We start from the raw sequence: 15799 nt of genomic DNA on the forward strand, positions 1-15799 counted from the left end.
CTCCTACGGATATGATTACAAGTAGACAACTATTACGATCTTTAATGACTCTAGGCATAAATACATCAACAAAGTGAAATAATCTTCTGTTTTCCTACGAGAGTTTGACGGATATACTAGATATTGAAATGAAATCTACCAGATTGTTGGAATTGTAAATTCTACTCTCCCCCCTTGAAATTGCGTGTGATGTCACGATATTTGGATCAATAATAAGTATTGATGATATAAAATTATTGAATTGATTTAATTATCGTGACGTCACACACGTTTCAAGGAGGGGTTGAGTTGGACCAGTGGCGTTGCTAAAAAAAAAAATTTAGGGGACAAAAAGTTATTAGGGGGTAGTGGTAGTATGAGTAGTATGCAGTAGGGCGTTTAGTTGAATACATAAAAATAACAATAAGCATAAGCGATTTGTAACCCTTCTTAAAAAGCTTTGTGGTGCACAAATTGGCTATGGCTGTCACGGCTCAATGAAGACGTTGCTTTAAACTACTGCATATTTGTTGGATATCACGTAATTTGGGAGTGGAAAACATTTGCAGTAAACTGATAAAGCACAGCACCAGACCATGTAAAAAAGCAGGAAAGTAATAAATATGGCCGTCATAAAATAACGTTGTTGAAATCAAGAGAGAATGTCCGAAAAAAGACGAAAAAATGAGTTTTATTTTTGCAAAAAATAGTAGGTGTTTGCGCAACCCATGCAACAAATTATCCAACAAATCGACCAGATGTCAACTTAAAGTAGACATAAGCTTGAAAAGGTAGGCTAGTACGTATAAACAGACCTAAATTTATAAAAAATAAGCTTAAACGAGAGTTATAACCTCGCACGAACGATTTCACTCAAACATCACGTGAACATCATCATATTATAGTTCTTCACTCACAGGTCTTGTGATTGGGAAGACACAACTTTCTTGTAGTTTGAAGTAGTTCCTCTTTCTATTTACGATATTTAGTCAAAGATAAACATCCACAAGCGTAAAAATAACATAAAAGATACTAATTTTCATCACAACCTTAATAGCTGCGTGGTAGGTTTCTTGCAAAGTAGGATGCGACATGCATGTCACTTTTTGTTTTGCATAGTGGGCGCATAGCCTACGTTTGACGTCACGAATGCAACGCAATATTTACCTAGGTTTATCCACAGCCAGATAGTTGAGAACGCGAGAAACAGCAACATCAGTTTAATTTTTTTTTCAGATTGTTAAGTTGAATCTTCATTAGAGCAAATGATCCAAAATTTTTCTGGTACTATAATTTGCAACCAGAATACTTCGTAAAATATATTTTTAAATATGATTGTGTACTGACAGATATAAAGAAGAGTTAATATTTCATTTTACACAAGATACTTCCTAAATGGAGTAATTCGATCTTGAATCGAACTTTGATTAACCAAAAATCTTAAATAGAAGTTCAAACATTTCTTTATTGCGCTCAGCAGGGATGGACAAAGTCGTTCATATTTGGCTTTCAAACACCATTTTAGGTCAGATTCGAAAGCATCTTTTGTAAACGTAAAAACGTTTTCTTTTATCTTTAAATAAACTAAGCAAGCCTTCTTTTATCTTTACATTGTATGTTGACGCAGCAACAGAAAACGTAGAACTATGATGTGATCGCCTGCCAGAACGTAATTTTATGCTTTCGAGGTAATAGTTACAGTGGTGGGCTGGTGGCTCTTGTATCACTTCATTTAAAGTTAGGTTAACAACGACGCCCGTTTGCTCAGTGGTCACTCGCCCGACTCAAGATCACGCGGCGCTGGTTCGGCTCTAGGACCTCTCTTCATTCAACGGCACCCGGCACCTAGTGAACGGAATAATTCCTCGGCAAGAACACTTCAACAATCGGAAAACTTCACTCTGCCAATCTCGGTAACTGGCCCTACGTCAAGAGCCTCTACAAGTATGCGAAACTACCAGGAATAACCTATCAAGGCTTTGTCAGTCCGAGGATAAAAATTCAACAACCAACCCACCAACATGACAGTTTCGAAGTTTGCACAACTTTATCAGACTAGCCCTTTTGTCAATAGACACGACAACTTCTTTTGAGATTTGCAACCTGCTCGGCTAGGCCTGCAGCTGAATCAAAACTACATTTCTGAAATCGAATTGCATCTGGATAATGTTCTAAACGGTTGTGGGGCGATTCATTTGGCAGTGTCTCCCAATACTGTCGCACTTGTTTTGCCAAGTTATATATAGCCTACTGTACTATACCACTAATCAAAGAAGCCAGAAAATTGGTTCCACTAATTTTAGCAGTATCTGGCGGCAAGGTTAGGGCCTAAAGGGCCCAAAGAGCCTTGTTTAGCCCGCGGGCCGTAGTTTTCTCATGCCTGAACAATAAGCTAGTTTCCTAAAATGTACAAACACGTCCAGCAAACAATCTAGGTTTTTGTTTAGTTGTTGCAACTTATTTTGATTTTTATTGACTTTAACTGCAACAATGGATGGCGTGTACCAAGAGCCTAATTTTTCAAGTACAGAACCTTACGTCAGATACCAAACACCCAGGACGAAAGCCAACAGGACGAAGCCACAACAAGCTTGCAACCCAAACAAAGGTGAGATTATAATAAAGATACTAAAATGATTATTACGTAACTTTTTAAATTTCATGAACTCGTTATAAACTTCTGAAGAACGTTCGCTCTTCAGAATTTGATTTCTTTACGTGTTAGAAGTGATGAACCATTCGTCAGTTCAAGCACTTCATCTACCATCTCACAAGTAAAGCTTTTTGACCATTTATCTGACTGTTTAATGTTTGATATTCCAATAAACTATTATAGACTTATGACGTATAGGCCTACATCATCAATCTTTCCAAAATCTCTTTACGTGTTAGAAGTAGAAAGAATTGTGACAATGACGTTTCTAATCACTTTAAACAAATCATTTAATATTAGAATGAATTTATAAATCAGGTTTAAAAGTCGTTTGCCATGGATGCTACCCCGTTATTATTGTTGCGCTGTTACTACAAGGTTTTGTAGAGAAAAAAGGTTTTAAATTATTTGTTACAGGGGTTCCTGATACCCCTGCCAGAGATACAATTAAACCTCCACCTCGATCGCTGCCTACCAAACCAACTTTACCAAAGTGGTTGAAACCATTTGCTGTTGTGGTGATAACTTTTCTTTTTTTCTTGACAGCATCAATGCTGGTCGTTCTAGTCAAAGTAAGTCTACGGTATAAAACTTTTTTTCGGGTGCAAGTTTTTAAATCATAAAGTTGCAGTAAATCATAAAACAGAATTTTACCAATATTATATAGGTAGGGTTTTAATTCAAGAAAAAAAGTTTTTACTTGAAAAAGTACTTGTAATACTTGTTTTGAATTTGTTAACCAAGTCAGTGTCTTGCAATTAAGTTTGTAATAGACCACGCTTTCCTAGTCTCTAAATGACAACTTGTGGCATCAACAAAATACTGTAGCCTATGACGTTCCATCAACGTGTTTTCCTTGAAATCATTTTGAACACCTCATTTGCAATATTTTACCAAATAAATTATACGCTACTGAAAATGGTTGATTTTAGTGGTTGTAGTGGTGGCTTACATACTAAATTGTTTTGTTGTAATTAATGCATTCTTGTACATTTTATCATTTTTCAACATAGAGAAGCCAAAACAGAGTTCAAAGGTGTCGACATGTACTGCATAAGCATAACTTCATTTCAAATAAAATAGTATTTTTTATACCAGCTCAACACATATTGCTACGACCTGCACCATTTAATAATCACAGCAATGCTTATTCATAACGCGTATTGGTTTTCAGACTATCGATGCAGAAACAAACCAATCAGGTAAAGTTATTTGAGTATTATGTCAATAAACGTGTTATCAACTTGCCTGCAACAATTTATATAAATTATATATCATTACTTCATATATCATTACTTTCTTTATATAATATATATACTTCTTCATATAATTTCTTTATACAAATCTTTATATATCATTACTTGATATGACTATTCATCAAGAATCAAGATCCATTGAAGAAATGTTTGTCGTGTGATTGCGAAACTTTTTCTGAGAGCATAATTTTGGATTTCTGGAAGTTTTGCACACTTGTAGACGTTTTGGACCACTGACGCAGGTCCGGTCACCGACAATGACTGGTTAAAGTTTCCCCTTGCTGAAATGTTGTTCCCTGTGACTTATTCCATCTACTAGATGCCGATAGATAAATAGCAGTCGTTAAAATGTGTTGCTTAAGTACACACCCTGAGAACTGAAACAGCGCTGCTAGATTTTGATTTTCTTCGTGCATGAAGCCAGGGGCTCAATCATCTGAGTTACAGGCATACGAAAAATGAAAAAATAGGCTTCATGATTGTTTCTTAGTTTATTGTTCATTATGATTCTTGCGTTTTATTAATTTTATTTCTTTGAACAGAAAGTTCTTTTTACAACATTTAAAAAAAAACTTTCAGGACAATACCAATATCAAGACTTTGGCGATACCACAATATCTTCTTGTCTCAATCTGAGGCAACGAGGAGAAACGAGAAGTGGGTATTACAGAATACAACCAGATCAAAATGAAGATCCCTTTGAAGTAAGGATTTTACTCTATTTTAATTAAAAGTAAAAATTAATAATCGATTTTAATCAAACGCACAAAGAACTATTATGTTGTTACGTTAATATTTCTTCCAGAAAACGGTATAAAATATTAAGTTAATTTTGCTTTACACCAGAAAAACATATTAAAACTACAAATTTAAAAATTGTTAATATTGTGTTAAAAAGGGATTTTTTGTTTATTGATAAACACTATTTCTTTATTTAAAAACAAAAGAACTTATGTATATAGCCACAAAGCAATTGGGAGAATTGAACTAGCCATTCTTGATTTTCAACTGACAATTGTCAGATGAAACAAATGTGGAATAAACCAAAAACATTTCATTTCAGACCTACTGTGACATGACGACGTCTGGTGGCGGTTGGACTCTAGTGGCCAGCGTCCACGAGAACGATATTTTAGGAAAGTGCACGACAGCTGATATGTGGTTCAGTCGGGAAAGAGAACAATCAAGCAATTTCCGTAATTTGTTTTCAAAGTTTTATATTTAAAATTTGAGAATCGATTTTTTTTTGTCTATCACAGGCAATCAATTGTCTTACCGGTTATTTCAACGTGATTTTATTGGAATTATCCTAAGTAAGAAAACTTTTGGTTTGAATAAAAAAGATAACTTGAAAGCTGAACTAAGTCATGCTTTCATAAGAGTTGGACCATTGCTGCAAGCCCAGTTACCGCAGTAAACAATTTAAAATTTACATTTGTTTAGAAGGAGTTACCAGCATATTATTCCATGCATTTGATGCTGCTTTTTGAATAACTGTTCATAGAGTTTATGTTATTGTACTTTCAACTACTCATTTTATTTTTTATTTTTCATTTTTTCAGTGTCTCGACATTGGGAAAATAAAAACACTTTCGGAACTGTTAAAAGAGCAACCGTTGGTGACTACAAGAACTCGGGATACTACTCCATTAATGTAACTTTGCTTTTTGATCATAGTTAACGTAGTCGGCTGTTGTAAGCATTTAAAACAGACTTCGTGTGGTGGTGATGTGTGACAAGCTGTTAAACACGATAAAACATGCGTTTCAAAGAAACAGTAAACAGAGAAATAAAAACCTCTAAGCTTATTTTCGTTGCTTTCTATTTTTCTTTTAAAGCTTTTTTATTTCATTTTTTACTACCAAGTTGTGGTTTTTCATTGTGTCTGGGATTCGCCCATGGTTATAAGTTATCATCTCATTGTTACGACGTAAGAGTGACAGCGGCATTCAAAGGTCTGGAAAACATAAGATGCTATCCAAAGTAAATTGCTTATTTTGTTGAAAGGCATCTGATGTTCTTGTGAGACATTCTCCAAACAACGAACAAGTTGAAAATACAAAGGAAACAACGTTTTTAGAATATCACACAGAGAATCAATTTCTCAAAAATTATGGTGGAAATCTTCACAGCGTCTACTCGAGCTATTACAGCTTGTCAACGGTTTCTTCAGGTGAATAAGTTCTTCAGGTGAATAGTTTCTGTTTCATTCGTTGTTTATTTGGCAAGTTGAAAAATTTAAATGGCATGTCGGAAAAGAGAGCTGCTGTGTCTGATGATTGAAGCTTTGCGCCAAGTCAGAGGTTTAAGTTCTTGTCGCTCTCGTTTGCCTCATGCGGACCGCCTATAAATAAATTTGCTCCTTTAAGTTTTTTTAAACTAGATTTTGGCAATTTATTATATTGTCTCTTTTTAATAATTGAACGTACGCCCTTATTAGATCAAATTTACCCCCAGGTAGTATCCCCACTTCCTCTTGAGAACCCTAGCGTTAAATAAGCAAAAGTATACGTAAGTCAAACTTTTTCACAACAGCAAAGGATGCAAGTATCTTCAGCTCATAAACCCGAATATGAATAAGTTTCGAGATAAACATATTAATGTTTTAAGTTAGTTGCTTATGTAACCTTTTTGGCAGATCAAGTTTTCTTTACTGAAAACAACGCAGAAATGTTGGATGCGCTGTCAGCCAACTCTGACGACATTATCAGCGCAATTCCAGATTTCTACCATTACAAATACGACGGCACGTCAACGTATAGGATTTCCGGAAGCAGAAATGACAACATGTTTTCGCCGTATGGAATGGAGGTAAATTTTTTATTGCGGTTTCACTCAAACGTAAATTATAATATCTAACAATGTTAAAAGCTGGCTATTTGTTTTGTTATAAACGTTTTTAATGAAAGGGTTTTGTATAAACAAAGTTTCGATTTTTGTACATATGCAATGCATGCTACCCAAGGCACTAATATAAGTTCTTTAAGTCATTAAGTAGTTTTGGAAACCGGATAAAATGGAACTTCCACTCTTCACATAAATCGATTGTATTTCAGTAAATTTTTGAATTCAATATTAACTTTTTATTTATTTTTGGAACAGATTGATGATTTTCCATGCTCCACAATTAGTCCTAAGCCTACTTATGGGAGCAATATCACGTAAGTGGTGGTAAACAGTTTTGCAAATATCTTGTAATCTACATGCACTCGACAACCAGTGACATAAAAAGATCTTTTAATTTATTGTGTCTTAAAAATATTGATGGCCTTGACCAGACATGAGCTTTTAATTTTTCAAGATTTTAGCATAATGAACTTTTGGAAATAGAGTGCCTTGTTGTATGTGAAGAAACAATTTCAGAGAAAGTGCGCAAAAAGGACAGCAACCTTCTTACCCATCTTAAAAAATTGAGACGCTTCCACACTTCCCGTAAAAAGAAAGAAATCATTCTCCAAGCTTTTTTGTTATAAAAATTGGAATTCTTGAATTTTGTGATATTTGAATGTTTTTTTCAAAAATTTAATCAATTCCTTTGGTTTTAAAAATCAGCAGACAACATATCGATATCTTGTATGACCTTTTCAAAGATTTTATTTTGCCATTAATTGCAAATTTTCATAGTTAACTTGTTTGGGGCAAAACGGTCTATGCGCGATTGAAGCAAAACTAACATACCAATATCTCTATCAGCACAACGTTCATTGGCACCTTGCATACACCTCTTGAGTTGGATGATTAATGGTACCGCATTGTTAGGTCATTTATTCTCAGCATGTTGGTTTTACGTGGAATTAAGAATTGGTTTAAAAATATTAATTAGTAAACATTTTGTGTGATGTCTAGGTTTTTATAAAGCTTCGTTAAGGTAGCCTACTGCATTGCAATTGGACCATGAAATGTTGAAAGTAAGATCAGATAATGTATAAATACATATTAGGCCTATAAGCTGGCGTGCAGTGTTTGAAGTTGCAAGTTCAAAATTGCACAAAATTTTGTGTTATTTTCAAAAACTGAGAACAAAAACAATAGGTCTACTTCGAAATAATCCCGAAGTAGAACTGGCAGCTTTTTTAATAAATCTCAGATAAAGAAAAGAAAAAAAGATAAGTAGCTACCCCATATGTCGTGTGGCCAAAGTCTAACTCCATTAGATTGCTTTTAATACTCTGAAAATCTACTCGAAACTTTATCCAAAGATAAACTTTATAACCTTTTTGAAGATAAATCTTCTCTGGTCATCATAAGTTTTAAAACGACACTTTTAACTGCAGTGTTCATAGAAACATTTTAATTTGGTGCTTATTGTCGATGTCAAATACAAAAGGTGAGTATAAAAAGAACAAAAACTTCGTCATTCCATACTAATCTGCAATATCAATTAATACAGTGCTTCCCAACCGGTGGGTCGCGACCCATTGGTGAGTCGCGAAACTATTTCAGGTGGGTAGCGAAGCATTTTTAATTGAACATTACTGAAATCCCGACATTACTATGGATCTCACAAGCCGCAGTTTGATCTTGAACAGTACTGCGCCTTCGCCATCGCTACTCTCATCTTCACTTCATTTGTTGACTTTCCATTTTCATGAATTGTGCACCCCGTTTTCTATTAGATCGAGAAATTATCGCATTATCATTATGTAACAATTATGCAACAATGTAACAAATATGTAACAATGTAACAAATATGTAACAATTAGATGTGTTGCGTTGCATTAACTATTTCAGCACGTACGTCAGTAGTAAAGATGTCATATCTCATTGTGGGTCGCACAATAAAACTTGCATTAAAAGTGGGTCGCGAACTGGAAAAGGTTGGGAAGCACTGAATTAATACTTTTCAGTTGTGGAAGCCATGATGTTTTAAGCGCAAGCACAAGAACTACTCCTTTCTTTCTCTTGACCACAATTGGAAACAAACGCAACTCTAGATATGATTTATATTACAAGGTAAATGCCACGTTACTGGCTCGAAGCCTAATGATATATTTCAAACGATCATATACTATAAATGCTTTATTCATACATGCGTAGCGACTCCAATGCAGCCTAATTTATTCAATTCTAGCTATCACATTATTACAAATAAACAACAGAGTTTTTTCTAAAACACTTACTCATACTCTTATTTTGTGTTTATATTCATTGCAGCACAATTTTGCTTGTTCTTGTTGTTGTAGCTAATTATTCGTTTTGCATCAAAAAGTATCGATGGTTTCCGGTCTTTGTTACTCTTCAAGCAACCAAACACAAATTGAATTGATTTCCGGAGCATTTCCATGATACAGTAGAATTCGCCTATATTGACACCTGAAGGGACGGCGGAAAAAGTGCATGCCGAATTCTACTCAACTGTTGCGTATGCAAACGGGACTTTGCAACAGGTGTCACTATTAGGCGAAGTGTCACTATAGCCAAAGTCACCATAGGCGAATTCTACTGTACTTTTCAATTAATTTTGCGATGCTACAGACATATAATAATAATAACAACAACTCAGAGGAATTTTTAAATAATAGGCTAATATTCAAATATCACAATACTGTAAATGCCAAGATATTGGAGCAGACTTATAAATTTATCTTCAATTACGTTTGTTTTTTGTTTTGTAACGTCGTTTGCTTGCACTTCTTAATATTGTTACTGCTCGTTATCTTTCACAATTCTACTGCTATTTTGTGACTACATCAAGTAAATAGCTTGTAACAAAATAATCTTATAAGCTTCCGTATCTGTTTGTTAGTTGTTTGTAATTAGTTAACTAATGTTACAAATTGTACTACCTATCATAGTCATTTATTATTATTTACAGATACCTACCTTAATTTTTGTTTAGAGTTTGGACCTATTATATTTTTTGAATGAGTGCATAAAGTTTTGCTGCAAACATCTGAATTTAATAAGTATGTTGGTTTATAGAACTGTTGTAAAAAGGTTATTTAAGAATGCCATTGTTTTGTTGTCAGTATTGTCTGCTTGTGGTATTGTAGAATTACTTTTTTCCCGAAGCTATTCTATTTTAATTAAAAGAAATTTTTTCTGACCCTTTTGTATTTGTCTGGTGAGCTAAGCTTTGCAAAATCCACATATAGGCTACCAGAGGTGGGCAGTAACTAGTTACAAAAGTAACTAGTTACTTTTTGAGTAACTGTAACGGTAACTTCGTTACTATTTTCCAAAAGTAACGAAACGCGGTTCAACGCGGTAACTAGGTTCAACGCGAAACGCGGTAACTAGTTCCTATTTTAGCACTTTTTCAACAGTTACAGTTACAAGTTACTTTTGTATTGAAGTTTCAGTTTTTAATTGCCGTTTATTTCTCTGCACGTGTTTGTGTCTTGCTTAGTGCGTGTTTGCTGCGTTTTGCGCAATAATGCATTTTTCTCGCAGATGTATCGGCGCAGCACTGCGCATGCGCGGTTCTACTTTTGTTTTGTGGTCTGGTGGAGAAGGGTTGTAATATTGGCGAATTTATTGCCAAAGTCCAGAAATCTGGCGATATTTTAAGACGTTTAGCTTCATATTTATGATTTGGCTCTTTTTTGGCGATTTTTGATAACTAATTTGGCTAAATTAATTGTTTTTGGCGATTAATCAATATGTACCAAAGACAGGAGACAGGCAAGACACAACAATACAACAGGGCTGAGCATTATAATAATATATTTTACATATTTACAAATAGTTTAACAGTCAAACGTTTTCGGTTTAACTTAAGCCCTCATCAGGAACCTGAAAATTATTTATAAAAATGCAGTAAATTTCAACTTCTTGAAGGTAACTAACTAACTGACTATATAAGCATCAAGAAACATGCAGGGATTAAAAGCAATTTGTTGATGCTTATAGTCAGTTAGTTAGTTAGCTTCAAGAAGTTGAAATTTATTGCATTTAGTGTAACGCTTGCAATGCCTCTAAAAAGATTGTCTGACATTAAAACCAGCAACAGCATTGCTGTTTGCTTGCCGTTGGTGGACGTTCTTGTGGAAGCAATACAAACCAGATTTGGTCATTGGTTCGAGGACAGCGACTTTCAGCTTGCGACTGCATTCCACCCACAATTTACACTTATCTGTGTTTAATGCCTGATCATTAAGCGACACTGGTGAATTGAAGACCAAAATAAAACAGAACATGCTTCAAGCAATTGAAGAAGCAAACTGCTCTGTTGAAGAGGGGAGTAGCAGCGACACTGAAGTGGATGGTGGTAGGTAGAGCCACGGAGGACTTTTTGCACCACTTTACGCAAAAACCAAGAAAAGAAAGCAATGCGCGTTGAATCTGTTACAGGAGTATTTGGAAGCGGATCCTGAGGACAAGTTAAGCGGATCCAGATTCACAATTGGACCGATGAAAAAAATGTTTTAAAAACATACCACTCCCATTCCGTCAAGTGCTGCTGTAGAAATATTGTTTTCATTGCAGCACTTAATTGTTCATCACCAGACTTTATTCGTTCATCCCCGACGCCGACACACGCTCCATCGGCCTGACACTACCAAGACAGGCATGGATGCGCCTCAACCGTCTCCGTGCGGGCGTCGGGCTTTTCCGCTCAACCATGCACCAATGGGAATTGGCCTCTTCCTCCTCCTGTGAATGTGGTGCCGAGGAACAGACCGCAGACCACATCATTGATTGATTGATTGATTAAGTTTTTATCCTCGGACTGGGAAAGCTTCTTGTAGAACTTAATCCTGGCAGTTTCGCATACTTATAGACTAAAGGTTTTGAATCACTGACGCAAGCCCGATCACCGAGATTGACAGAGTGAAGTTTCCGATTGTTGAAGTCTCGTTGCCGAGAAATTATTCCATCCAATAGATGCCGCTGAATGGAGAGCAGTCCTTAACGTGCGTTGCTCAAGCGCATGCCCTGAGAGTCGAACCAGTGCCGCTTGATCTTGAAGTTTCTTCGTTCCAGAAGTGACGCGCTAACCAATTGAACTACCGGGGCGGACATCATCAATGACTGTAACAAATTCAAGCCACCTAACGGAGTGGAAGGTCAGCGTGTCATAAATGATGAAACCAAAGACTGGCTGCTCTCTAGTAGCCTTCCAGTGTAGTCCGGAAACATCGTGAATCTGGGGCGGTAAAAGGATAGACCCTCGGTCCCAGAGGCTCACACGACGACGACGATTGGGCAAGGACATTTTAAAGCCCAAAAGAGCAGGCCTCAGTGACGAGCACTTTGAAATGCTCGTATTTCTCAAAGGAAATAAACATATAAGCCAATGAGTATTTTTTTAAATAAAACCTTGTTGGTTTTGTACTTGTGCTGTTATGTTAGCATGGATGGCTCTAACACTATATATCAAACATTGCGGTTAAACTGGACTTGCATGCAGAGCTGGCCAGGTGCAGAATTTTATGTTCAGATTTGTGAGTAACTGAAAGTAACTAGTAACTGTAACTAGTAACGGTAACTAGTTACTTTTTAAAATCGGTAACTGTAACGGTAACTCAGTTACTATTATGGCCAAGTAACTGTAACTCAGTTACTTTTGAAAGTAACTTTGCCCACCTATGTAGGCTACTGAGTACGTTCAATTTTACAAAGGTAACTTCGCACCGCGACTCCAGCGACCATGTAAGTCGGTATACAAGTACTTTGACCATCGGAAACTTTACACTGCACTACAACGCCTACACTGTTAAGTAAAAGGTACATAAATTTCCACCCCTAAGGGTGGTCTCTGTTTTCCACCCTATGCTTCTGTAGGGTGGATTTTTCCACCAAAAATGGTGGATATTTCCACTCTTGAGCAATGGTGGAAATTTCCACCCCCAGCAAAATCCACCCTAAACTGTGGAAATTTCCACCCTAGTCTCTGTTTTCCACCCTAGGCTTATACACTCATAGGGTGGATTTTTCCACCACAAAAAGTGTAAAATTCCACCCTTCATCTGAGGTGGAAATTTCCACCTCAGTAGCATTTACTCTTAGGCTGTCTAAATTTCCACCCTTTAGGATGGTCCTAATTTTTACCTTATTACTTTTGCTTGAGTTGGAAATGTCCACTCTACAATTCAGACTGTTTTTTTTATCGCATTAATTCGTGTTCCTGTTTTTTTGTTGCACTTTCTGCCTCCCTATCCGTCAGGTTGCGTAAAAAGTGTTCCTTGCACAAGTGTTTTTCAACCTTTCTTGAGCCACGGAACACTTTATGCATTAAAATAATGTTGCGGAACACCAAATCGGATTTTATAATATGGACTAATCCATAATGCAATAAAATAAACAATACAACAACAGTTTATTCACTTTCAGTTTTTCTCAATGCGATATCTTGGCCTGTTTGGATGAGCACAATTGCACAAAGTTGATATACGGGCAGGAATTGCAGAAAGGCAAACGCAAAGCAGTTGTGATTTTAATTTTCGACCTGTGTTCCATAGAACGCTAGTCCATTTTAACAATTTCTTGCGGAACACCTGACGATCTTTTACGGAACGATATAGTGTACCGAGGAACACAATCATGTTAAAAATCACTGCCTTACACCAGCACTACCAAATTGTTATTCAAAACTGATTTATTAAAGCTTGCACAGGTGTGCTAATATCAACGGAAACCGGGAAATGTCACACAGGTAATTTAATAGTTGGAGCGTTTCGGCGACTTCTTGGGGAAAGTTAATATCAAATATCCAATACGTGTGCAAAAGCAGAAGCAGTGCAGTTTCAGGCTCCTCGATGTGGCATAGCAGTTGCCTTTGCACGTGTAGAGAAAATCCCTCGGATGTGCTCCAGATAAGGAGTTGTGACTTTTGTCAAGCTGAAACTGTCATCCTGTAAAACAATATGTAACATTAGCATTGATCCAACCTTATAAGAATTATAGGCCTATGGTAAAACTGATTACACTTGGAAAAGGTATAGATTTATACGATGCTAACGACTTGTGTTGTTGTGACACACTACCATCTCTATGGCACACAAATAAGCTATACAGAGTTATTGGCAATGTAACAATTTCGCACCAATATAAAAATGGCAGGCAAATGAAATATTCAGCAGCAAAATGTGACCCTCGAAAAACTGTTTATGATCTGATTAATAAAATATTTATCCAATAGAATTCAAATTTCAATTCAATTTTGATCATCTCATCTGCATTTCATTACACTTTTAATTTCATCTTCGATCAGGCAAAACAAAACGCTTTTTTTAAGAGCTGTAACTTTAGTTCTCATTTCGTATGTGTGCAAGATATAGCAGTTTCTCAATTGTTTAGATTAGACCATAGTTTTGTTGTTATCCTGTATATTTTTGTCTAATCTTTAGTATTTCTTATTCAAGGTATAAGGTGTTTTAAAGGCTTGATGAAGACTACTAGATGCAAATTGCATAACCGAGAACGATTGTTATGTCGTTTTTGTTTTCACAATGTTAAATGTTGTCTCGTTGCTTAGTTATGTCTATTTATGGTTAAAAAAAAATCCTTTAACATGAACACTTTGACTTTTTTGCAGAATTTGTGCATAAAAAAACAAAACAAAAATTCGTCATGACACGGTTTTGTTTTCAAACGCACTTACGTTTCTAGAAAATAGGGCAAACTGAACACTTCGAATTGCAACATTAGCGGATTTCGAAACGAAACTAAGACAAAGAAGTGAAAAAACATAAAAATAAATTGCTTTTTTTAAATTAATCTTAAAGCTACTTGAAATTATTGGTTCGTTTCAGTTTCAATTCTTTTATTTAGTTTTGCTTCTCACCACGATTCTTAAAATTTCATTTGCTCAAATAAAATTCTTTTAAAACATCCAAAGCTTTAATGTGTCAAAACGAGAGCTGTGGAGTTGGGCGAAAAATATACGACTTCGACTCCTCGATTTATAACTGGCTGACTCCGGCTTCAGTGTTGTAAGGTTTTTTAGGGCCTCCAGATTGTTTTTTGGAGTATTCAAAAAGAATACAAAAAGAATAATAATCAGTGGTTCTATAAAACGTTGTGCGTTAAAGTTGTGTTGTTGTAAGTAATAGAAGCTTGGTCTTATATATCTAATTGCATGCAGTTTAAAATTGCAAACATTGTTTATCGTTTTGTATGCAGCCGGAGTTGCAGTCTTGCCTTTTTTTTTAAAAACTCTTATTCCAGAGCCCCGATAAAAACCATGCGCATTTTTGCAAGCAAAAAAATGGAAAAAAAAATTCTCTCTCTTTTATTTGTGACGTCAGTGGACTTAGAGCCCGTGATCTCTCCTCTTTTTTAACGCTCTGTCTTGGAGAGTGCACTATTGCGAAGAAAATAGAGTTGGCATTCCGCTGATATACGGTTTAACAATTTTGACCACTAGGTGCGGAATTAGCTGAATCATCATCTGTAAATGATGATGATTCCGCTGATGTACGGTTTAACAATTTTGACCACTAGGTGTGAGTAATGAGTTGTGAGGCATTTTCCGACAAATTTTGTTTCATTAAGCAAGCGCTTAGTGTGAATGCGGGATAAAATGAGATATAACTTTTACTAATATTGCAAGACAGTCATACACATTCTACGATGATCATCATTTTTCTATTTTGTTTTTATTTTGATACATTCTAATAGGTGAAGTAGTGCCTCCTACCTTACATAGTGCTTACGTGCATTACGATTCGGATACTGCGAGGTAACAGCATCAAACCGTTTAAGTAAAAAATGTAATTGTAATCAATTATAGCTAGCGGTAGACTGATGACTTACAGCGCCAATTATCACAAAATGCTGTATTCCCTCTTTGAATACAAGTGGTAAGCACAGCAGAGCTCTCCAGCGATCTGCAAATACAAAATAACTATGAGCTGTGCATAATTAATAGATAAGGTAAATGTGGTGCCAAACTCAGTTACTAAGTTTTGGGAATGAGAAGATAAGGTTGTCATCACACTAGGCCTTCGGTACTAACGAAAGGAGA

At 35.9% G+C, this 15799-nt stretch overlaps 1 protein-coding gene across 1 annotated transcript; it reads left to right on the forward strand.

Annotated features, from left to right (window-relative positions):
* Nucleotides 1-2457: 2457 nt before the first annotated feature.
* Nucleotides 2458-7053, forward strand: LOC145764298 (intelectin-like). The gene is made up of 9 exons (XM_082575918.1): nucleotides 2458-2587; nucleotides 3050-3204; nucleotides 3807-3834; nucleotides 4468-4592; nucleotides 4952-5084; nucleotides 5451-5542; nucleotides 5896-6061; nucleotides 6527-6699; nucleotides 6991-7053. Exons 1-9 carry the CDS (start codon nucleotides 2470-2472, stop codon nucleotides 7051-7053), a joined length of 1053 nt encoding a protein of 350 aa, XP_082432044.1. The 5' UTR covers nucleotides 2458-2469.
* The last annotated feature ends 8746 nt before the right edge of the window (nucleotides 7054-15799 follow it).

This window comes from Aplidium turbinatum, chromosome 2 (genome assembly GCF_918807975.1).
Source record: "Aplidium turbinatum chromosome 2, kaAplTurb1.1, whole genome shotgun sequence".
NCBI lineage: Eukaryota > Metazoa > Chordata > Ascidiacea > Aplousobranchia > Polyclinidae > Aplidium > Aplidium turbinatum.